This window comes from Crotalus tigris, unplaced genomic scaffold, assembly GCF_016545835.1.
Source record: "Crotalus tigris isolate CLP2741 ecotype Arizona unplaced genomic scaffold, ASM1654583v1 scf7180000017946.1269602, whole genome shotgun sequence".
Taxonomy (NCBI): Eukaryota; Metazoa; Chordata; class Lepidosauria; order Squamata; family Viperidae; genus Crotalus; species Crotalus tigris.
Window position 1 is genome coordinate 1,210,443 of NW_024096738.1, and position 23,559 is coordinate 1,234,001.

Sequence of the window (23,559 nt, forward strand, 5' to 3'; positions counted from 1 at the left end):
CAACTTTCTGACAAGTAAAGTCAATGCGGAAACCACATTTACTTAACAACCGTATTACTAACTTAACAACTGCAGTGGTTTGCTTGCCACAACTGTGGCAAGAAAAGTCATAAAATGGAGCAAAACTCACTTAACAAATGTCTCACTTAACAACAGAGATTTGGGGCTCAATTGTTGTCATAAATCAAGGATTATCTGTATTCTGCTGTGTTTTCAGTAGGAGGGATATTTTTTACTTTTGGGCGCTGGGTGGCGTTAGGTGCATTGAACAAGAGGTGAGAAAGCTCAGTTGGCCTTTTAAATGAGTGATGTAAAGATGTGGGATTCCCATGAATCCATCTGGAAAGATTTTTTTCCAGTGTATTTCTTTTTTCAGTGTTTGTGTGTTTGTCTGTGTCTCTCTATATCTAAAACAGAATGACTTGGCCCTCTTAATAGTAATAGTAGTAAAGTTGGAAGGGACCTTGGAGGTCATCTAGTCCAACCCCCTGCTCAGGCAGGAAACCCTACACCATTTCGGACAAATGGCTGTCCAGTCTCTTCTTAAAAACTTCCAGTGTTGGAGCACTTACTGCTTCTGGAGGCAAGCTGTTCCACTGATTAATTGTTCTCACTGTCAGGAAGTTTCTCCTTAGTTCTAGTTGCTTCTCTCCTTGATTAGTTTCCACCCGTTGCTTCTTGTCCTGCCTTCAGGTGCTTTGGAAAATAGCTTAATTCCCTCTTCTTTATGGCAGCCCCTGAGATATTGGAATAATAATAATAAAGTTGGAAGGGACCTTGGAGGTCTTCTATTCCAACCCCCTGCTTAGGCAGGAAACCCTATACCATTTCAGACAAGTGGCTGTCCAGTCTCTTCTTAAAAACTTCCAGTGTTGGAGCATTCACCGCTTCTGGATGCAGGTTGTTCCACTGATTAATTGTTGTAACTGTCAGAAAATTTCTCCTTAGTTCTCGGTTGCTTCTCTCCTTGATTAGTTTCCACCTGTTGCTTCTTGTCCTGCATTCATGTGCTTTGGAGAATAGCTTAATAATAGTAATAACCTGAGATATTGGAAGACTGCTATCATGTCATCCCTCTTGTGTTGTTAATTATCATACTACTGGTATTATTACTATTATAGTGATGGTAACTGGAATTAATACAAAATTCTTGGAGCAAGTCACAAAATTTCTTTTACCCCTGGCCCTCCCATCCCAGGTTTATTTCCAATCCCTTTTTTCCCAGCAAATTCATCCATCCTTCCTTCCACAAGTTTCCCTTGAAATGAACTCAGTGCTCAATAACCTGGTAATAATATGGATATGACCCTATGGGCGTCTGTCCGATCATGGTGAAAAAGTTGTACTTGTGTTGGGAAAAATCTAAAATGGAGCCCACCTTCAGCCATCAAAATTTCCTCTTTGACACTAAACCAGACATTCTCTTTCTTATCCTAATACTTTTGATAATCCATAATCCCTTTGTTCTGGAATTAAATCATCTTGGCTGGGATGTATCATGAAATGATTCCATCATTTCTCAACAACAGAAATTCACATATCAGAGTGAAGGAAAAATTAGATGAATAATTAAATATACAACCAAAAACCACTTACGGAAATTGCTCTAAGCTCATCCAATGCTTTCATGTGTTGTGAAATGTAGGACCTATTCTATGATAAGGGCGCATGGGGTTGCTGTCAAAAAAGAAGAGCTATTAACTTGAAAATAATTCAGGAACGTTCAGAAGACGAATTTTAAAGATATCACCTGAGTTGAGAGTGATTCAAAGTTAAAAACAAAAAAAAAGTTCTTTAGATTTTTATGTAGAAGAATTCTTCCTGAGAAAGTGGAACCTGATTTGAAGTATAGTAGGCCAAGTACAGAGATTCACTGAATCATTGAGGCTTCTGATCTGCATTCCTGGCATTAATACGAGTAGCCCTCGACTTACAATCATTTATTTAACAACATTTGAAATTACAGGGGCAATGAAAAAAAAAAGATTTATGACCTGTTGTCATACTTGCAACCATCCCTACCTTAACATAATCAAAATTCAGGCATTGAATTTTGTCAACCAGGACATATTTACAAGGCTTGATTGCCATTTGTGACTTCCAAGTTGGCTTCTGACAAATGGAGGAAGCCAAATTTGCTCAACGACCACATGATTCACTTAATAACTCTAGCGGCTCACTTAGCAACCATGGCAAAAAAGATTGTAAAACCAGGTGCAACTGAACATCTGCCTTGCTTAGCAATGGAACCTCTGATCCCACCTCATAAGTTGAGGACTATCTGTTTCTCCTTCAGCTCTTCTTATATAGACCCATTGGCAGAAGATATTTCTAGTAGCCACATCTTATATTTATTATTCACAAGATAACTTTGCTATTTTAGGACTCATCTCCTTAACGTGCTCCCATTGTCTTTCATTGCACGCTCCAGGTACGTTGCCAAGAAAATGCAAGAAAGAACTTCTGGCAGTGAAACTGCGGAACAGGCCAAGCAAACAGGAGTTGGAAGATAGGAACATTTTTCCAAGAAGGACTGACGAAGAGAGGCAGGAGATCCGGCAACAAATAGAAATGAAGTTATCCAAGTAAGTCTAGTTGCAATAAGGCCACAGGTGGGAAGTGGGGCTGCTGAGAGACTAGATCTGCTGTTTTGATCATAAACTTTCTCGGTAATTCAGATATTGGGGCTCCAGAGAGAGAGGGACAAAGCTGCTCATCATTTGATAGGAGTCTTCAAACTCAGCCACTTTAAGACTTCTGGACTTTAATTCCCAGAATTCCCCAGACAGTACGTCTAGCTGGGGAATTCTGGGAGTTGGTCCACAAATTTTAAAATTGCCAAGTTTGGAGACCTTTATTTTACAACAGTGTTTCTCAACCTTGACAATTTTAAAGCATGTGGACTTCAACTCCCAGAATTCCACAGCCAGCAATGCTGGCTGTGGAATTCTGGGAGTTGAAGTCCACATGCCTTAAAATTGTCAAGGTTGAGAAACACTGTTTTAGAACAAAGAAGTTACTAAATTCTCCACAAATAAAACTGAACATCAACGGTTTCCCCAACTTCAGTATCCTGGTGTCCTGTTGTGTGGTAGATTCATCAAGATGGAGAGAATTGAACTGTAGTAAAAATAAAAACGTTAGTAGTAAATGTAGTAAAAATCCAAAAACATTTTGGATTTCTGAAATTTAAATTTCTTATTGGAAATATGTAAAAGGGTTGACCATGTGAATTGGGAAATGTGATTCCCAGCTGTTGCAGACGTAAGTAGCCTGTCCTTGGGGTTGATCAGTATCTATTGGAAGGTTTGAAGCTTAGATGAATTTTGGAAAAAGGCATTGTGAAAAGAAAAATCCATTTGTTTTCCATTGTGAAATAAACACCATTAATTTATTCTTTTTGAACCATATCCACTGGTTTTTATACATCCCTGGATTTAGCAATGAAGTTATGGTTTTTAAATAAAAAGTACAAAGGTTGCGTATATTATAAAATTGTTGCCTGTTTTTAAAAAAACATAATAAATTTAGGGGCTATTTTTTTGCAAAAAAAAGGACAAATATAATTAGCTGAAATGCATACAAATGTGCATTTAAGGAAAATTTTTTAACTAAAAATGCTAGACACAAAATGTGCTGAATCTGTACTTGAAAAAATTCAGAAACCACAAGATGTAAAATAAACACGTTCCATTAGAGATTCTTGAAACGCTATGGGAAGCAAGGTGAGATTGGATCTCTGTTAACTGGATCTTTATTAAATTTTATTAAAGTGAGACTATAGGAATAACTTCCAGAAATGGAGCTGACCAGGGGAAATCAGCAGTTACAGATCTTCAGCACTATTACTTCAATTGATCACATATAATTCTTTCAGTAACGAAAGTCAACTTTAATTCTAGATTTGTTCGGTGTTCTGGCTTCTGATACATTAGATGCACTTCACTGACACAGCATTGTACTGTCATTTCTTGTACAGCACAATAGTTTGGTTTGTAGAAACCTTGGTGCTAAAACAAAATTATGCAATATGAATAACAAAGCTTGGGGAAAACATAGCTTTGGGGCAGACTGAATGAAAATGCATTCATGGGCAAAAGACGTTTTCAATTTGTTAACTCATTGGGCCTGGGTGAGAAGCACACTTAAACCATAGTAACAGGATGAGAGAGGTAGAAAATAGAATCATAAGGCTGGAAGGGACCTTGAAGATCATCTAGTCCAGTGGCCCCCAACCTTTTGGGCACCAGGAACCGATTCTGTGGACAGATGTTTTTCCGTGTACCAGAAGGAGTGTTGTTTAACATGCTGCCTGCATCCTGCAGATGGGGTTTCACTTGTTTGTGCAGACTGGTTTCTGGAATACCGTGGCCTGATTCTGGTCTATGGACTGGAGGCTGGGGACCGCTGTTCGAGTCCAACCCCCTACCCAAGGCAGGAGACCTTACACCATCCCAGTCAAATGGATGTCCAATTTTTTCTTGAAAACCTCCAGTGATGGAGTGCCATAAAAGATAACAGAGATACTGAGTAATACATGTGTAGCAATGGATTTAAATGGGCAATAAATAGCCATTGTATTCAATTGCATAATGTTTGGTGTGTTCATCTGTCATTTCTTGTTAGCACAAAATTGCAATTCAAAAAACCGTGCATAAGCGAATGTAGACATCCATCATTCTCTTTTTTAGCACTTTAAAAGTGAAAATGTGAAAAAGAAAGAAGCAGGCAATTTACACAGTCACAATACACCGTAGTTTGAATGACTAGTGTTATGAAAACAGTCTAATTTATTTTTTCAAGAAATCCCCAAGATACTAAAACAAAATGGACAATATTTGTTTTTAAAGCTATGCCTGCAGGGTGAAAGGCACAAGGATAAAAGTGAAGTGTGTCCTTTCTCTAAGACAGTGGTTCTCACCTGTGGGTTGGGACTCCATCTGGGGCTGAATGATCATTTCACGGGGGTCGCCAAACAATGCAGTCCGCCATTTTTTTCCCCTTTTCCTTAGCTATGCTACTCCCTTTTATTCTATTGGCTTTTGAAAGCCAATAGAATAGACTCTCTTGAATAGAGTCTAATTCTATTGGCTTTCAAAAGCCAATAGGAGTTGTCCAGGCTGTCTCTGCCCTGCTGAGCCCGCCAAAAGTCCCATTCTGCAAACGATGCTGCACCAGTTGAGTAGTCCTCAACTTAAGACTGGTTAAGTAGTCCTTGACTTATGACTGGTTGGGGGTCGCGGCATTAAAAAGGTTGAGAACCACTGCTCTAAGATGTCTGTATCCCTAACTATGAGGGTTAATTTTAATCTGCCTGCTTCAGGGTGAAATCTATTTATTGTCTTGTATAAAGTGCAAGGTACTTTATTCAAAAAGGCCATTGCAATATTTTTTGAGGAGGAAGAAGAAGTTCTGCTTCTAATCCAAGAAGCCTCATCAGTTGTGACAGGATGATGGGGGGATGGAAGGATAGATTCTGATAGTTTAGACTGGATGGTAAAGCATCTTTGAGACAACTATGACCTGGATGACGGAGAATCTCCATAGAGAAAGTGCAAGGCATCAGCCCTTGGTACAAATGTTCATCCAACTGAGTTTTAAAGAAATCATTTACCACACTCATGTCAAACACAAGGCCCAGGAGCCGGATGCAGCTTGCGAAGTGGTTTCATGTGGCCCGCAAGGCCGTCCTGGAAACAGTGAGAGAACGGCCCCCGCTGCCTTGGCCCTGGCCCAGGCCAGCCGGGAGCCAATGTACAATTTTGTGGTGGCCATCTATGCTGAAATGCATTCAGTTTTAGCTCCACAAGGCCATCTGGAAATAGCGAGGAACCAGCCCCTGCCACGTCGGCCCCATCCCCTGGGTGCATGCTGGGGAGGTGTAACCCTTTGTGAGGAATGAAGAAATGCACCATCGCCTGGAAGTGGCCAGCAAATGGCCCTCGCCTACTTCACATATCCAGCTTGATAGGCTCTGCCCTGGTCCCACCCCTTTCTGCCAGAGACCCTCAGATCTGTCCCACTCCCGCCCAGGCCCCCACAGGCACCCTTGAGGCGAATGATGTAGAGCTGGCCACACCCACCCAGTAGGCCACACCCACTCCATCCATGCCCACCCAGTAGGCTGCACCCACCCTGGCCAGACACCCCCACCCCCCCAAGGGCAACCGCAAGGCTGATGCGGCCCTCAATGAAATTGAGTTTGACACCCCTGATTTACCAGATATCTGTCACTGTCTGCTGTGAAATTACCATGTGCAATAATATTTAATGCCACTGCACTGAAAATTATTTTAAAATGTAATATGTAAATGTAAAGGGAGTTTATTCTTGTGCATTTCAAATTATAAATAATATAAATCCCAACTCCAGCAAAAATTACAATCCCCAGTTTTTTTTTAACCCTTCAACTTTTCACCCTTTTTTATATGTCGCTTTCTTTAATGTTTCCAAATACCTCATCGCAGTGATGTTGTGTCTCATGTTGGTAATGGAAAACATTTTTCTAGATTTTATGACCCACATTTTGGCTTGAAATCTTAACTGTAATACTCCCATTAGGTTTTTTTGAACCAACCTTTAAGACATGCTAAATGGATACTTTTCTATCGACATAAGTTTAGCACTTATTAATAATATTTTATTTATTTTTTAATCCACACAGAGCACACTTTAAGCAAATCTGATGCTGTGGAGTGTTTTGTAGGACAATTGTTTTTAATCCTCAATTTCAGTTCCTATAGCAGGATCTCTTCCGCTCTATAGCAATCCTCTTTTGCCATCTGCTTGGCCTCATTCAGGTCCTGTACAGGATATGTCATTTAAAAAGAAAGCACAGCTGAAAATATTAATCCACAAATATTTTGCTGTTTAGAGTTGGAAAATCTTTGGAGGGAATGCAGCTGTATTTACTGCTATCAGTAGGAAGCAAAGATTTTATCAGAATGAGAAAATATGTGTTGTGAACTTATGCAAGCCCACCTATTAAGTACTTGAAAGCAGGGTGAAAGCATAAAAGGGAGGGAATGCATGTCATAATCACAGGTGACCTTCCACTTACAACTATTTCTTTAGTGACTCTTCAGAGTTGTGATAGGGCTGAAAAAGGTGACTTAGAAGCATTGCAGCATCCCCAAAGTAACATGATAGTGTTGGCAACTGACTTGTATTTGCGACGGGTGCAGCATCCTGAGTCATGTGATTCTTATTGTCAAACTTCCCAGCCAGCTTCCAACAAGCAAAATCAATGGGAGAGCCAGCAGGGAAGATCACCAATCATGATAACTTAATGTGTCACTTAGCAAAATCATACAATCGGGTATGGTTACGTGATGCTTCACTTAACAATTGCACTGCTTAATGATAACTTTCCTGGTCCCAATTATGATCATAAGTTGGGGACTACCTGCACAAGTTTTGTCATTCACCCCCCCACCGCAAAAAAATACACGTGGATGTATTTAACGCGGAGGTGTAATTTGTCGCTACCTTTTTCTGGATGCACCTGTTGAGGAAAGGGAATTAGCAGCACTCAAAGAAATTAGAGCAATTGCAAACAAAGCATGGATTGTGGGATCCTTGCTGCTCTCTGAGCTTGGTGGTTTTCTTATACACGTTTTACAATCCAACTAGGCAACATCATCAGTTAATAGTTCATTAATGAAACATCTGCAAGAAAACCACTAAGCTCAACAATATCAAGGATCCCACAATTCAAACCTGAGCTACAAATATTCTCTTCTATATCATGGATTCTTAGAGGGAAAAAAATGTGCCTCAGAACTGAGGAGAGTTGTGTATGAGAAAAAGAATCAAAACTTAGTTTGTAAATCAGATGTGTTGAGGGCCAATAGCAATTTTAAGAGAAGGTCTAAGAACTGGAAGGAGAAAATGGATGCATCTGCAAGGCTTGGGGGTTTTTTGCCCCTAATTCTACATATGTGCTCCCAAAATGTCAAAAAGACCCATGTTTTAGGCTCCATAATAATAATAATAATAATAATAATAATAATAATAATAATAATAATAATAATAATAATAATAATAACAGACAGTAAGTGCCGCCTATGCAAAGAAGCTGAAAAAACAGCGGACCACCTGGTAAGCTGTTGCAAGAAGATTGCACAGACTGACTACAAGTAGCGGCATGACAAAGTAGCAATAATGGTGCATTGGAAGATCTGCAAAAAATATCATTTGCCTGTAAGCAAAAACTGGTGGGATCATAAATAGAGAAAGTCATAGAAAATGATAAAATTAAACTGCTCTGGGACTTCAGAATTCAAACAGACAAGCACCTGCAACATAACACCCCAGACTTAACAATTGTCGATAAGAAAGACAAAAAAGTCTGGATAGTGGACGTGGCAGTGCCTGGAGACAGCAGAATAGACGAGAAAGAACTGGAGAAGATAACAAAATACAAAGACCTACAAATAGAAATAGAAAGACTGTGGCAAAAGCAAGCAAGGGTAGTACCAATAGTCATAGGCTCCTTGGGTGCAATCCCAAAACAACTGGAGCACCACTTGAACACCATTGGCATTGAGAAATTCGCTATTAGTCAATTGCAAAAGGCGGCCTTACTAGGAACTGCTTCCATCCTGCGACGATATCTGTAATAACATCAAACATTCACATCTGCCTATCCCAGGTCCTTGGGAAGGACTCAATAGGTAGACAAAATGCCAAATCCAGTCTGAACATCTGGCTGACTGTGCAATGATTAATAATAATAATAATAATAATAATAATAATAATAATAATAAAAGTTGGAAGGGACCTGGAGGTCATCTGCTCCAACTCCCTGCTCAGGCAGGAAACTCTATACCAGACATGTCAAACTCGCGACGTCACATGACATCACACAATGTATCAGGACAGTTTTGCCATTGCTGGCAATGGGGTGGGTGCGGCTTCCGGATGACGCATCTGGCCCGTGGGCCGGCAGTTTGACACCCCTGCTCTATACCATTTCGGACAAGTGGCTGTCCAGTCTCTTCTTAAAAACTTCCAGTGTTGGAGCATTCACAGCTTCTGGAGGCAGGTTGTTCCACTGGTTAATTGTTTTTACTGTCAGGAAGTTTCTCCTTAGTTCTAGGCTGCTTCTCTCCTTGATTAGTTTCCACCTGTTATTTCTTGTCCTGCCTTCAGGTGCTTTTGAGAATAGCTTGATTCCCTCTTCTTTGTGGCAGCCCCTGAGATATTGGAACACTGCTATCATGTCACCCCTCATCCTTCTCTTCATTAAACTAGACATACTCAATTCCAGCAATCATTTTTTAGGGAGGTCTGTACAACAAACACTGGCAGGTTGTCAGTGATCCCAGATCTAGACAAGGATATAAATTCTTGATTCAAACATTGAACCAAATTATTATGCAGTGTATTTAATTTTTTGGCTGAATACAACCCACTGTGGTCCCCACAAGGTTTAGGAGTCTTTGAGAATATGATCATCTTTCCATGTAATCTGATTCCTTTCAATGTGTTGAGTTGAACCGCATTCTCAGCAAGCATGATCATTGCCAAGGCTCACCACATTATGGAAGCTATACACAACACAGGTGTGTGGGATCTAAATAGGAGAGATACACTCAAAACAATAATTGCATTCATCTTTGACAATGACTTGACTCGAGTTGTTCAGTTGATAGAAACTTTGTGTATAATTGTGAATAGTTTAATCAGTTTTAATGAACTGTAATTTTTCCATTAATTGTTGGGTTAACCTGGTCCCAAAAAAATAACACATGGCTTCTAAACTTGTCATGTAGCCATCTGCAACACCATCTGTGGTGCTGATTTAATTTTAACATGCTTCAATTTCTTCAGTGCGCTCATATTTATTTTAGAATCAGTGAATGGAAGCTTTTCCTACCAGGGACTAAGATGGAATTATGACTGATAAGATTTCCCAAACTGAGTAGGCTTCCCAAGTCAGTGTTTGGTTAACTCCTTGGCCTCAAAATGAGCAGCATGTCAGTTCACATGTGAACGCTATGTTCAAATAACACAATATCCTTAATCCTAGTTTAGTCAATGAACTCAGTTTTATGCTACTTGCGGTGCCTTTTCACAACCCATTAAGCTAGAATGTTGTGAAATGTTTGCTCTTCAGTGTGTTTTGTGAACACAAATATTAAACAGGAAGCACAGGTACAAGGGGACATACAAGGCATAAAACTTTGTAAGGCCAAAAGATACAGGCAGTCCTCAACTTTTGACCCCGACGGAGCCCCAAATTTTTGTTGCTAAGTGAAATTTGTTAAGTGAATTTTGCTCCCTTTTACGACATTTCTTGTCACAGTTGTTAAGTGAATCACTGCAATTGTTAAGTTATGTTTGTAAGGTGACCAACTTTATTACAAGGAAAAGGAGGACACAAATAAATTGAAGAAAAAAATATCGTAAATAAAAGAAACATTTTATTCATTGCAATAATAATACAAAATACACTATAATATGATAAATGCATAATAAAAAAAACATTTGTAACAATAATATTTTATATTGTAATTATGCTTACATGCTGCACCCCCGCCCGCAGCCGCCCTGCCAGCACTTCTGCCCTGCCGTATAGAGTGAACCCCGCAGCTCCCAAAGCACCAGCTGCGCTGGCTCTGGCCCTGGGGGCAGCCCGCCATTAACACACCCCGCCTGCAGCCACCCTGCCAGCACCATTGCCCATCCTGCATAGCTCTGTGTAGAGCAGGCCCTGCGGCTCCCACAGCATGGGGGGAGCCAGCCACTGCCGCCCCTCACACTCTCGCCCGCAGCAGCCCTGCCGCCCCTGCCTCTTGCGCCCGCAGCCATTATTGTTTAGCAGGGCAGAAGATCAAGAGAAAGTTACTGTGGCGTCGCTATTCCAGTCTCCTCCAGGTATCTTCGGGACTAATTAGGAGATGGTGTAGTTGGGTAGCAGGGAGGAGTGCAAAGTTCCTGCCAATTCGCCTTCGCTGCAGACAACTTACATGTGCAAAGTTTGCCGGCCAAGTGTTTTGGCACGTGCAGCAGCAATTCCTATTAGCTTTCAAACACCAATAGGGGGAGTAGCACAGCTCATGCAAAAGTTGAAAAGAAAACATCAAAGAAAGGTGCTGGAACGCCATTCTGAGCGTTCTATGAGAAAAAAAAAGCCCTGTAGATTAGTCTTCAAATATCGAAAAGTAGGACATATAGGACACTTTTCAAGGGAGGACAGAATTCACAAAAGGAGGACCGTCCTCCCTAAAGGAGGACGGTTGGTCACCTTATGTTTGTTAAATGAATCTGGCTTCCCCATTGACTTTGCTTGTCAAAAGGTCTCAAAAGGTGATTGCATGACCCGGGGCACTGCGATCCTCATAAATATGAACCAATAACAAAGAATCTGAATTTTGATCACATGACCATGGGGATGCTGCAACAGTCGTAAGTGTGAAAAATGGTCATAAGTCATTTTTTTCAATGCCATTGTAACATTGAAGAATCACTAAAGAAACTGTTGTAAATTGAGGACTACCTATTCACTTCTCCTTGTGAGATCTTGAATAGCAAAAGCAACATGACACATTAAATTTTCATTTCATGGACTGTGGAACCTGCATTCAGAACAATGAAGTATTTGCCTTTGGTTTCCCATGATGATAATCATTATCATCATCATCATCATTATAATCATAATCATTATAATAATAATACTGTCCAGTCTCTTCTTAAAAACTTCCAGTGTTGGAGCATTCACCGCTTCTGGAGGCAGATTGTTCCACTGGTTAATTGTTCTAACTGTCAGGAAGTTTCTCCTTAGTTCTAGGTTGCTTCTCTCTTTGGTTAGTTTCCATCCGTTGCTTCTTCTCCTACCTTCAGGTGCTTTGGAGAATAGCTTGACTCCCTCTTCTTTGTGGCAGCCCCTGAGATATTGGAACACTGCTATCATGTCTCCCCTCGTCCTTCTCTTCATTATCTTTGCTTTTTTGTATATTTACATACATACACACACACACTCTACAATTCTCTTTCAGAGTAAATAATATTACATAAAGCATACTAACAGCAGCAAAAAATAAGGCAAAGAAATTAAAGGCGTTCATTATATCGCTTCATGCCTTTCTATTCTTGTGAGGCTTCCTTGCTTCCACGACAGCGTGATGGGTCAGACACGACTTCGCAACTAACAACAACAAAATTGAAATTGAGAGAGAAGGAATGTTGTTTTAAGATTTAGAGCTATCCCGGAAAAGAATTCTGATGAAGACATTGTATTCAATTTATTCTTATGTTTGTCCTTCCCCACCTGTCATTTCTATATATTAAAAAAAACTTCCACGCATTCTGGTTAGTGTTCTATAAAGTTATGAAAATTCAATCACATGTTCTTGTTATTTGCCATTTATATATAATTTTCATTTTTCCCACTTCATTTTCCCTAACAAACTGCCTTTTGGTAAATTAATTTTCAGATCCATTCTCCTTATTGCACCAATTGGCCTATTTAAAGCACTCAGAATCTATATAGAAAAACGCACATATATTCACATCCATAGCTATTGTATCTATGATATCACCGCAAGCACTACTTGCAGAGTAGGAGCTGTGGTGGTGCAGTGGTTAAGATGTAGTATTGCAGGCTACTTCTGCTGACTGCCGGTTGCCAGCAGTTCGGCAGTTCGAGTCTCACCGGCTCAAGGTTGATTCAGCTTTCCATCCTCCCGGAGTCAGTAAAACGAGGACCCAGCTTGTTGGGGGCAAGATGCTCTGTAAAGCACTTAGAGAGGGCTGTAAAGCACTGTGAAGCGGCATATAAGTCTCCTATTGCATACAGTCATCCTTACATGTTTATAGTCTGTCTTCTGATTTCTTGACTTTGGGGAATTATAAGCATGTTCAAGGCCTTCCATAAAATGGAATGAAGCTTATCTAGAGACCTTTTGTAGTTTGATGAATACAACTTCATAATGATTGGTTGAAAAGAGTCCTCGACTTACAGCAGTTCTTTTGGTGAAATTCGAAGTTACAACAGCACTGAAAAAATTGACTTATGACCATTTTTCAGACAGTTGTGGCATCCCCATGGTCACATGATCAAAATTCAGGCATTTGGCAACTGACTCATATTTATGACAGTTGCCGTGTCTGGGGGTAATGTGATTTTCTTCAAGTAAAGCCAGATTCACTTAACAATTGTGCTACTAACTTAACAACTGCAGTGAGTCACTTAAGAACTGTAGCATGAAAGGTCATAAAATGGGGCAAAAATCACTTAACAACTGTCTCATTTAGCAACAGAAATTTTGGGCTCAATTGTGGTCGTACGTTGAGGAGTCCCTGTAATAGCCCCAATATTTATTTTGAATTTATTCTATGGCTGTTACTATACTGATGCCACTGTAAAACTACTTTTAATGTTGTAATGACTTGTACAGTGTGGATGTTTTATTGTACTGTTGTACACCACTTTTAAATTAGACTGTTTAAACCAGGGGTTCTCAACCTTGGCAACTTTAAGACTTGTGGACTTCAACTCCCAGAATTCCTCAGCCAGCATGCCTGGCTGAGGAATTCTGGGAGTTGAAGTCCACAAGTCTTAAAGTTGCCAAGGTTGAGAACCCCTGGTTTAGACTGTGGTAGGATAGAAATCTGGCAAACTAAGAAACAAACATAATAGAAGCAGAGATATTCAGAAAGCCGCACAACACTCTCTGCTCTTTTTCTACCCTGTTGCTCAAGCAAATCATAAATTCCTGAGCTGAAAAGCAAATAGCCAGCCCTGGAGTGCAGATGGGACGCAATTTGCTAAGCTCATTCAGTTGCCATCTTTAACCTTTGCTAGTAGTAACTGCAAAAATGACCTGCTTCACAGGAATACCAGAAAGGTAAATCCTTCGTTAATTTAATGCCCTGGTAAGGCCACACTTGGAATATTGCACCCAGTTTTGGTCACCACGATGTAAAAAAGATGTTGAGACTCTCGAAACAGTACAGAGAAGAGCAACAAAGAGGATCAGGGCCTGGAGGCTAAAACATATAAGGAATGGCTGCTGGAATTGGGTATGTCTAGTTTAATGAAGAGAAGGACCAGGGGTGACATGATAGCAGTGTTCCAATGTCTCCGGGGCTGCCCCAAAGAAGAGGGAATCGAGTTATTCTCCAAAGCGCCTGAAGGCAGGACAACAAGCAATGGATGGAAACTCATCAAGGAGAGAAGCAACCTAGAACTAAGGAGAAACTTCCTGACAGTGAAAACAATTAACCAGTGGAACAACCTGCCTCCAGAAGTGGTGAATGCTCCAACACTGGAAATTTTTAAGAAGAGACTGGACAGCCATTTGTCTGTAATGGTATAGGGTTTCCTGCCCAAGCAGGGGGTTGGACTAGATGACCTCCAAGATCCCTTCCAACATCATCATTATTAGTATTAATAATAATAATAATAATTAGAAACTTCAAATTAGCATTTCCAAAGTAGGCTCTGGAGAGAGAATGAAAAAAAAAATAAAGTACAAATAAAGCTATTGATTTCAGTTGTTTGGATCCTGAGACAATATTTCGGTGCAGAATCATATTTTTTTTAAAATGTGGCACTCGAAGACATTTGTGCTACCTCTTACTTCCTAAGTTTCAGGCACCTAATATTGGGTGCTGAAGAGTTATAGTGAACGAAGTTCATCTGGTCTATGCTAGTCAGCTTCATAAACACAACTGTTTGACCATTGTGTTACATGATGCTGGACTAAAGAAAACATTGACCTGATTTAACAGCCCATTCTTTCTATCCCTATGAAGTCATCAAGCTTGGCAAAGGTACAGTTTACGCTTGACCCTAGGATGTCCTCAACATACGACCACAAAGTTTCTGTTGCTAAGCAAAACAGTGGTTAAGTGAGTTTTGCCCCGTTTTATGACCTTTCTGGTCACGGTTGTTAAGTGAATCACTGCAGTTCTTAGGTGAGTAACATGGTTCTTAAGTGAATCTGGCTTCTCCACTGGTCAGAAGGTCACCAAAGGGGATCACAGGCAACCGTCATAAATACGAGTCAGTTGCCAAGCATCTGAATTCTGATCACGTGACTGTGGGGACGCTGCTACAGTCGAAAGCGTGAAAAAACAGTCACACGTCACTTTTTTCAATTGTAAGTTTGAATGATCGCTAAATGAACTTTTGTAAGTCAAGGACTACTTGTGTTTGTATTTTACATTAAGAAAGGATTTTTAAAAATAATCTATATAAAAAGAGTAAGTAGAGGTTTTGCTTCTATGATGAAGCTTTAACATACAACCTTTTTTTCCCTATTAGTTCTTGGTTCTTAAGATCTTCTGCTATCGTGTGTCAGCTTCTCGGTGTGGAGGGTTGCAGCTTAAAGCAATAAGTCATTTGTGTAAACATACACGGAAAACACTTGAGCACTTAGCAATGACATACACTACCTACTGCTTTTGTATTTGTTACAGCAGCGTGCATTTATATACCCATTGTTAAAACTGGAATTTTTCGGTACAGCCTTGTATAATTTTGCATCTACTTTTTCAGTAAGTGGGGTGGCAGACATTTCATGTCCTTGCCTCACTGTTCCAGTTTCCTTTCTGTGGTTCTTCGCCTCTTCCCAAAATAGCCCTCTCATTTCTCTTAGTCAGAGCTATAGACAGGCAGTCCTCAACTTACGACCACATCTGTGTCCAGAATTTCCAGTGCTAAGCAAAGCTAAATGAGTTAAATGAATTGTGCCTGGTTTTACATGTGGTCACTAAGGAAATCTGGCTTCTCCCTTTGACTGTTGTTAGGTGCCGGCTGGGAAGATTGCATATGGTGACCACATAACCGCAGGACAATGCGGTTGCCAAGCACCTGAATTTTAATCATCATCATCATCATCATCATCATCCCAGGTCCTTGGTAAGGACTCGATAGGTAGACAAAAATGCCAAATCCAGTCTGAACATCTGGCTGATTGTGCGATGATCAATAATAATAATAGTAATAATAAACAGGTATAGTATAGGGGGTACCTTGCTCAATAGTAGTAACTGTGAGAGGGACCTTGGAGTCCTAGTGGACAATCAGCTAAATATGAGCCAGCAGTGTGCTGCAGCTGCCAAAAAGGCCAACAGAGTGCTAGGCTGCATTAACAGAGGGATAGAATCAAGATCACATGAAGTGTTAATACCACTTTATAATGCCTTGGTAAGGCCATACTTGGAATACTGCATCCAGTTTTGGTCACCACGATGTAAAAAAGATACTGAGACTCTAGAAAGAGTACAGAGAAGAGCAACAAAGATGATTAGGGAACTGGAGGGTAAAGCATATAAGGAACGGTTGCTGGAATTGGGTATGTCTAGTTTAACAAAGAGAAGGACAAGGGGGGACATGATAGCAGTGTTCCAATATCTCAGGGGCTGCCACAAAGAAGAGGGAGTCAAGCTATTCTCCAAAGCACCTGAAGGCAGGACAAGAAGCAATGGATGGAAACTAATCAAGGAGAGAAGCAACCTAGAACTAAGGAGAAACTTCCTGACAGTAAGAACAATTAACCAGTGGAACCACCTGCCTCCAGAAGCAGTGAATGCTCCAACACTGGAAGTTTTTAAGAAGAGACTGGACAGCCATTTGTCCAAAATGATATAGGGTTACCTGCCTGAGGAGGGGGTTGGACTTGATGACCAACAAGGTCCCTTCTAACATTATTATTATTATTATTATTATTATTATTATTATTATTATTATTATTATTAGTAGTAGTAGTAGTAGTAGTAGTAGTAGTGGCAGTAGTAGTAGTAGTAGAGTTGGAAGGACCTTGGAAGTCTTCTAGTCCAACCCCCTGCTCAGGCAGGAAACCCTGTACCTTTTCATACAAATGGCTGTCCAGTCTCTTCTTAAAAACTTCCAGTGTTGGAGCATTCACAGCTTCTGGAGGCAGGTTGTTCCACTGGTTAGTTGTTCTAACTGTCAGGAAGTTTCTCCTTAGTTCTAGATATATTGATTTTAATCAAGCGACTGTGAGGAGCTGCAAAGGTCATAAGTGTGAGGACCAGTTGTAAATTAGTTCTTTCTGGACCTCTGTAACTAATGTATAGTGTTGCCCTAAGGCTCATACCATACTAAAAGTGGAAAATCCATGGCAACACCCATACCTACCTACCTACCTACCTACCTACCTACCTACCTACCTACCTACCTACCTATAACCTTCAAACTTGTTTTAAGAATTCTGGAACTCTCTCTAAATCACTGTGCTAAAAATTGGAAGAAAAATCTCAGGGATCGACTTCAGTACATTAGCAAGGTCTGAAACAGCATAGGATTTCCTACCTGAGCATGGGGTTGGACTAGAAGACCTCCAAGGTCCCTTCCAACTCTATTCTGTTCTGTTCTGAAGGAGAAATATACAGGTAGTTCTCGATTTATAACCAGAATGGAGCCCAAGATTTCTGTGGCTAAGCAAGACAGCTGTGAAGTGAACTTTGCCCCATTTTATGACGTCCTGGCCTCCATTGTTAAGTGAATCACTGCATTTGTTAAGTTTGTATCATGGTTGTTAAGTGAATCTTGCTTTCCCATTGACTTTGCTGGTCAGAAAGTCGCAAAAGGTGATTATGTAACCCTGGGATACTGCAACTGTCAGTTGCCTCGCGGCCGTATTTTGATCACATGACCATGGGGATGATGTAATGTGAAAAGCCGTCATAATTCACTTTTTTTCAGTGCTGTTGTAACTTTGAACTGTCACTAAACGAATGAGGACTACCTGTACAGTCTAGAAATTAGAGGTGCACATATTCTCTGTTATGCTTGGTGTGCTGTTTGCTTGTAAACGTCCATCTGCTCCAGAAAAGCCACCCCATCACGGTCACTTGCCACTAGCAGAAAAAAGAAGAAATTAAAAATGCAACCCTACTATATCTGCCTGTAATTTGCACGCTAAAGCAAGTGTTTTACATGGATTATTTCTGTCTGCTTGAAGGAGGGGAGGAAAACAAATCACACTTCTCCAATTTAACATTTCCTCAGTGACTCCCCCCCCCCCATCACATAGCAACATTAAGTTGCTCTGTCCTTATTGTTTGGCGAGTGGAAGAAGCCGGCTGCACAGCTCATCTGTAATGGGTAAAGAACAAAGCCACAGGGGGGAAATGATCTTTTAATTTGTTCATTAGAGCACAAAGCTAAATTTGGCTACATTTGCAAATATGAATATTTTAGCTGTGGTTCACCAAGGGAAGAAGACAGCTATGTTGGGGTCTCCCACGCCTGGCTTGCCCGCTCAAAGTGTTGGAGACTAATTGAAAAAGCTTTGCAGAGATGCTCCCTGCAGCTTATTAAATATTTAACTCACACATTGTATCTCCAAAGAATACATAGGTTTTAAAACTCCTAGCATCAGTCTTCCCTTATTTCGAAGAATTCAAAAAAGCCATTGCAGGCAATAGCAAACATCTTAACTCCTTAAGATTTTTCTTTTCTTGCCTTGGCTTGCGTCCATAGGGAAGTTTCTTGTATTAGTGGCACCATATTAAAACAGAAGGGAAGGAAGCTACATTCTTTCCTGACTGTAGCTTGAAGTTTTACTTCCTTCTGAGTGCAACAGAGTGAAATCTCCAATCTGAGATCAGCATCACATTCTTGTGTCCTGACAGTGCCATGAAGCCTGGTATGGAGGTTGATTAGCAATCAGTCCTTTTCCTTTGAGAAACACTCCTTGCAAAGGCAGTTTGGGACTGCAGAACAGATGTTTTCCTACAGTTGTGGAACTCAAAAGTGACATGCAAATGCAACGGGAGAAGAAAGGGGGTTGAGGACCTGAGCAACTGGCATCTGCTTTTCATGACACTGCACTGGCCATCTCAGAGGGGGAGACGGCTGGCTTAGTTGGTAGAAAGAACACAGCAGTGCAGACACATGCACGGCGGCATGAAGCTAGTTCAGTGGTCTGAAAGCAAGGGTAAGTGGACATATTAACTACCATGCTTATATATTCCAAAATTCTAGTTGCAATTACACTGCTGTTATTCACTCTCTACTAAGCCAGAGTCAAGCAATTTGCTGCAGCACTTTAAAAATGAAGCCAAGAGCTACATCTTTCATTATTTAAACAAAATCTTAAAAAAATCAAGTTACAACCTAGATTTGAAGCATATCTATCAAACTATCATCTTTCTCTTTCTTTCTTTCTTTCTCTTTCTTTCTTTCTTTCTTTTTTCTTTTTTCTTTTTTCTTTTTCTCTTTCCTTCCTATCTATCTATCTATCTATCTATCTATCTATCTATCTATCTATCTATCTATCTATCCTCTCTCTCTCTCTGCCCCCCTCCCTCCCTCCCATATTTATAAGCTGCCACAATCAGCTAAGACTCTGGACAACGAAATGAAGAAAGCAACCGATATATACAGTTAAAAACCCTAGCATATATTCAGAACAAATAAAAATTAAATATTCAAGGGGCACCAGGATAAGCTAGGGACTGGATACCCACTGGAATAACATGGTTTTTTAAACTTGCCTCCCCAATTCAGGGAAAAGAGGAACTGTTCTTACTCTTGGGATGAAGTCTTCCAAAAGGCAGAGGCCGCTACGAAGAAGGCCTGCCATCTGGCCCGTGTTACACAGACTCTTGCGGAGTGGTGGTGGGGATCCTCAATAGGTTCTGATTAGGGATTTGTTCTAGTTCAGTGTTTCTCAACCTTGACAATTTTAAGGCATGTGGACTTCAACTCCCAGAATTCCACAGCCAGCATTGCTGGCTGTGGAATTCTGGGAGTTGAAGTCCACATGCCTTAAAATTGCCAAGGTTGAGAAACTCTGTCCTAGTTGGACAAAATTTTTCTTGACAAGATGTTGTCTGATAAAACCTGGTGCAATGCCATAGAGGGCTTTAAAAGTGATGCCTAGCATTTTGAACTGGGTCCAATACTTATAGCCAGCCAGCAGTTTCAGGGTTGGTGAATTCTACTCTGATGGGGTTGTTCTATCAAGAGCCTTTATGCTGTGTTTTGAACCAGCTGTAGCTCCTGAGTAATCTCCAAAGGCAGGCTCACACAGAACAGAGTAAGTGTTTGGTGATCGGTAGATGAATTACTGTTGCCAGGACATCCTGACCGAGATAGGAATGAAGGCAAAGCTGCACAAAAGTCCTCTTGATGAGGTCTTCTATTTGCTTTGGAACTGCTTAGGAACTGTGAAACCAGAAATACCTTCAAATCATACCCTAAAAGAGTTGGAATACTACCCCCCTCAAGAGTAACTACTAAGACCACTGTTGAAGGAATACTCTAAAGTTTACTGACTAAAGCAGTTCAATGTTGCCAAAGTTTAGTTTACATCATCATCATCATCATCATCATCATCATCACCATCATCCCCCAGTGAGACACTACCTTGACGTGGTTGTGGGGCTTGTGTACTCTGAGGAAGATGAGAGCTATGCCATACTGGACAGGTCTCATCAGAGGAGTCAGACAAAGAGTGTCTCTCCCATAAAAAATATGGTGAGACATAAATTACAGAATGCCATACCGGCTCGGATGTTGCCCGGGTTAACAAGGTCCGCGCTAGATATTGGAGTTCCTGGATATTTGGTGAAAAATGGGTTACAGGACTCAGGACTGTTGGCTAAGCAACCAGGGCCAGCAGCTGCAGAACTACTGGAAGAAAAGATGTTTACCCGTCGCAAATACACAGTGATTGAAAACAAAGAAATAATGATCTGTTACTACAGATCAAGTCCAACAAGAAGAGGATATCTAAAAAGACTGTGGCAAAAGCAAGCAAGGGTAGTACCAATAGTCATAGGTGCCTTGGGTGCAATCCCAAAACAACTGGAGCACCACTTGAACACCATTGGCATTGACAAATTTGCTATTAGTCAATTGCAAAAGGCGGCCTTACTAGGAACTGCTTCCATCCTGCGACGATATCTGTAATACCATCAAACATCCACATCTGCCTATCCCAGGTCCTGGGTAAGGACTTGATAGGTAGACAAAATGCCAAATCCAGTCTGAACATCTGGCTGACTGTGTGATGATCCATAATAATAATAATAAAGTTGGAAGGTACCTTGGAGGTCATCTAGTCCAGGGCTTTTCAACCTTTCCACCCATTGTACCACTTTTAGGATATGGCAATATCCGAGTATCACCAGTCGCCTAGCAAGGTGTCAAAAACTTGACCCCTCCCCCCAAAAAAGGAAAAAAGTGATGAAGTACTGGTAGTCTTCAACTTACAACAGTTCACTTAGTGACTGCTCGAAATTACAATGGCACTGAAAAAAGTGCCCCCCAAGCCACAGCCGAGCAAGACACCTGCCTGCCTGCCCGGCGGCGCTCTTCCTCCTGTCCGAGGTTTTCATTGTTGTGAGCATTTCTGTTGAGGATTGGCAACTGGGATGGGGAGTTTGGTTTTTATTCCCCCCATCTGCTGGGTGGTTGCAGCAGGTTTGGTCACTTCACATGACCTTGGGACACTGTGACCGTCATAAATGTGAATCAGTTGCCAAGCATCTGAATGTAAATCACAAGACCCTGGAGATGCTGCAACATTCCAGCTGATCAGTGCTTCTTCTGGGCTCAGCAGAAGTATCAGGATCAGCGCTGAGCTCCAACTGGAGCCTGGCGCTGATCCTGACACTTCCATTGAGCCCTGACAGCCCTGAAGAAGCACTGATCCTGGCGCTTTCGCTGAGCCCTAACAGCCCTGCAGCTCCAGCCATCTCTCGCTCAGGCTTGTGCGGTGCTGCCACCGGTTCAGCTCATTCCCCTCCCCTGCTACCACTTTTCTAGGATGGTCGCGTACCACCTGCCAGGTGCCAATGTACCATAGGTGGTACCCGTACCACTGGTTGAAAAGCCTTGATTTAGTCCAACCCCCTGCTCAGGCAGGAAACCCTATACCATTTCAGACAAATAGCTGTCCAATATCTTCTTTAAAACTTCCAGTGTTGGAGTATTCACAATTTCTGGAGGCAGGTTGTTCCACTGATTAATTGTTCTAACTGTCAGAAAATTTCTCCTTAGTTCTAGGTTGCTTCTCTCTTTGGTTAGTTTCCATTTGTTGCTTCTTGTCCTGTCTTCAGGCACTTTGGAAAATAGCTTGACTCCCTCTTCTTTGTGGCAGCCCCTGAGATATTAGAACACTGCTATCATGTCCCCTCTCGTCCTTCTCTTCATTAGACTAGACATATCCAATTCCAGCAACCGTTCCTTATATGTTTTAGCCTCCAGTCATTTTTGTTGCTCTTTCTAGAGTCTCAACATCTTTTTTACATCGTGGTGACCAAAACTGGATGCAGTATTCCAAGTGTGGCCTTACCAAGGCATTGTAAAGTGGTATTAATACTTCATGTGATCTTGATTCTATCCCTCTGTTAATGCAGCCCAGCACTGTGTTGGCTTTTTTGGCAGCTGCAGCACTCTGCTGGCTCATATTTAAGGGATTGTCCACTTGGACTCCAAGATTCCTCTCACAGTTATTGCTATTGAGCAAGGTACCACCTATACTAGACCTGTGCATTTGGTTTTTCTTGCCTATGTTAAATTAATTATTTAGTTTACTATTTGTTTAGTTTATTGAGGGAATAGGGCTTTTTATTATAATCCTTTGTCCTTCTGTCTAATCATCTCACCTTTGGTTAGAGGACTGGCGATCTGGAGAAGGTTTCCAGCATACTTGGATGATAAGAAGGAAGTTTTTTGGAGATATCTTTGGTGAATTCATCCATCTCTAATAGTAAGACTCTTTCTAATTGTGGCTCAGACTCAAAAGATTAAAAATATTTCACACCTTTTAACGAATTTGGAAGTTCTTTAGATATCACACTGTTTCTGAAGGAAGAGAAAGCCACATGCAGTGGGTTTTTTGTTCCTCCAGCTCATCTGAAATAGATCTTCTTTCCTTCTTTTCTTGGAGGATGCCAACTAATCCCATACTGAGACGTACTGCAGTTCCCAGTGTGAAGCAATATAAATATTCTATTTAAAAAGAGATGAATTTACAGAAAAATAAGAATTGACAGATTCTTCTCATGCTGTAAACATCATTAGTACCTCTAAGCCAGTCATAAGACAGATTGTTAGGCAAAAACTACAATGTTACTTTTTTAGTTCCAAAATTTTCTTGGCTTGAATTATGGAATATGAATATACATGTAGTCCTCGATTTACAACAATTCCTTTAGTGAATGTTCAAGTTACAATAACACTGAAAAAAGTGACCATTTTCACACTTACAGCCACTGCAGCATTCCCATGGTCACGTGATCAAAATTTGGACGCTTGGCAACTGACTCACATTTATGAGTTGCAGAGTCCCATGTGATCATGTGATCCCCTTTTGCAACCTTCTGACCAGCAAAATCAATGGAGAAGACAGATTCACTTAACAACCATGTTACTAACTTAACAACTGCAGCAATTCACTTAACAACTGTGGCAAGAAAGGTTGTAAAAGGGGGCAAAATTATCAAATATCTCATTTAGCAACAGAAATTTTTGGGTTTAATTGTGACTGAGGACTACCTGTTATCAGGATGATCTATTCCTTTACATCAGGGGTCTTCAAACATGGCCCTTTTATGATTTGTGGACTT

The 23,559-nt window shown here is 40.9% G+C and overlaps 1 protein-coding gene across 3 annotated transcripts in view; it reads left to right on the forward strand.

Annotated features, from left to right (window-relative positions):
* The window catches only part of LOC120308737 (phosphatase and actin regulator 3-like), a 60,149-nt gene extending 37,532 nt beyond the window's left edge, over positions 1-22,617 (forward strand). The window contains exons 7-9 of one of the 3 annotated variants that reach the window (XM_039345197.1): positions 2,432-2,585; positions 15,760-15,871; positions 22,607-22,617. In XM_039345197.1, coding sequence (XP_039201131.1) covers positions 2,432-2,585; positions 15,760-15,796 — 191 coding nt within the window. In that variant the 3' untranslated portion in view covers positions 15,797-15,871; positions 22,607-22,617. Of the gene's footprint in view, positions 1-2,431; positions 2,586-4,325; positions 4,638-15,759; positions 15,872-22,606 lie in introns of those variants that run through there. The other 2 variants (XM_039345198.1, XM_039345196.1) reach the window with 2 other exon arrangements.
* Positions 22,618-23,559: the final 942 nt, after the last annotated feature.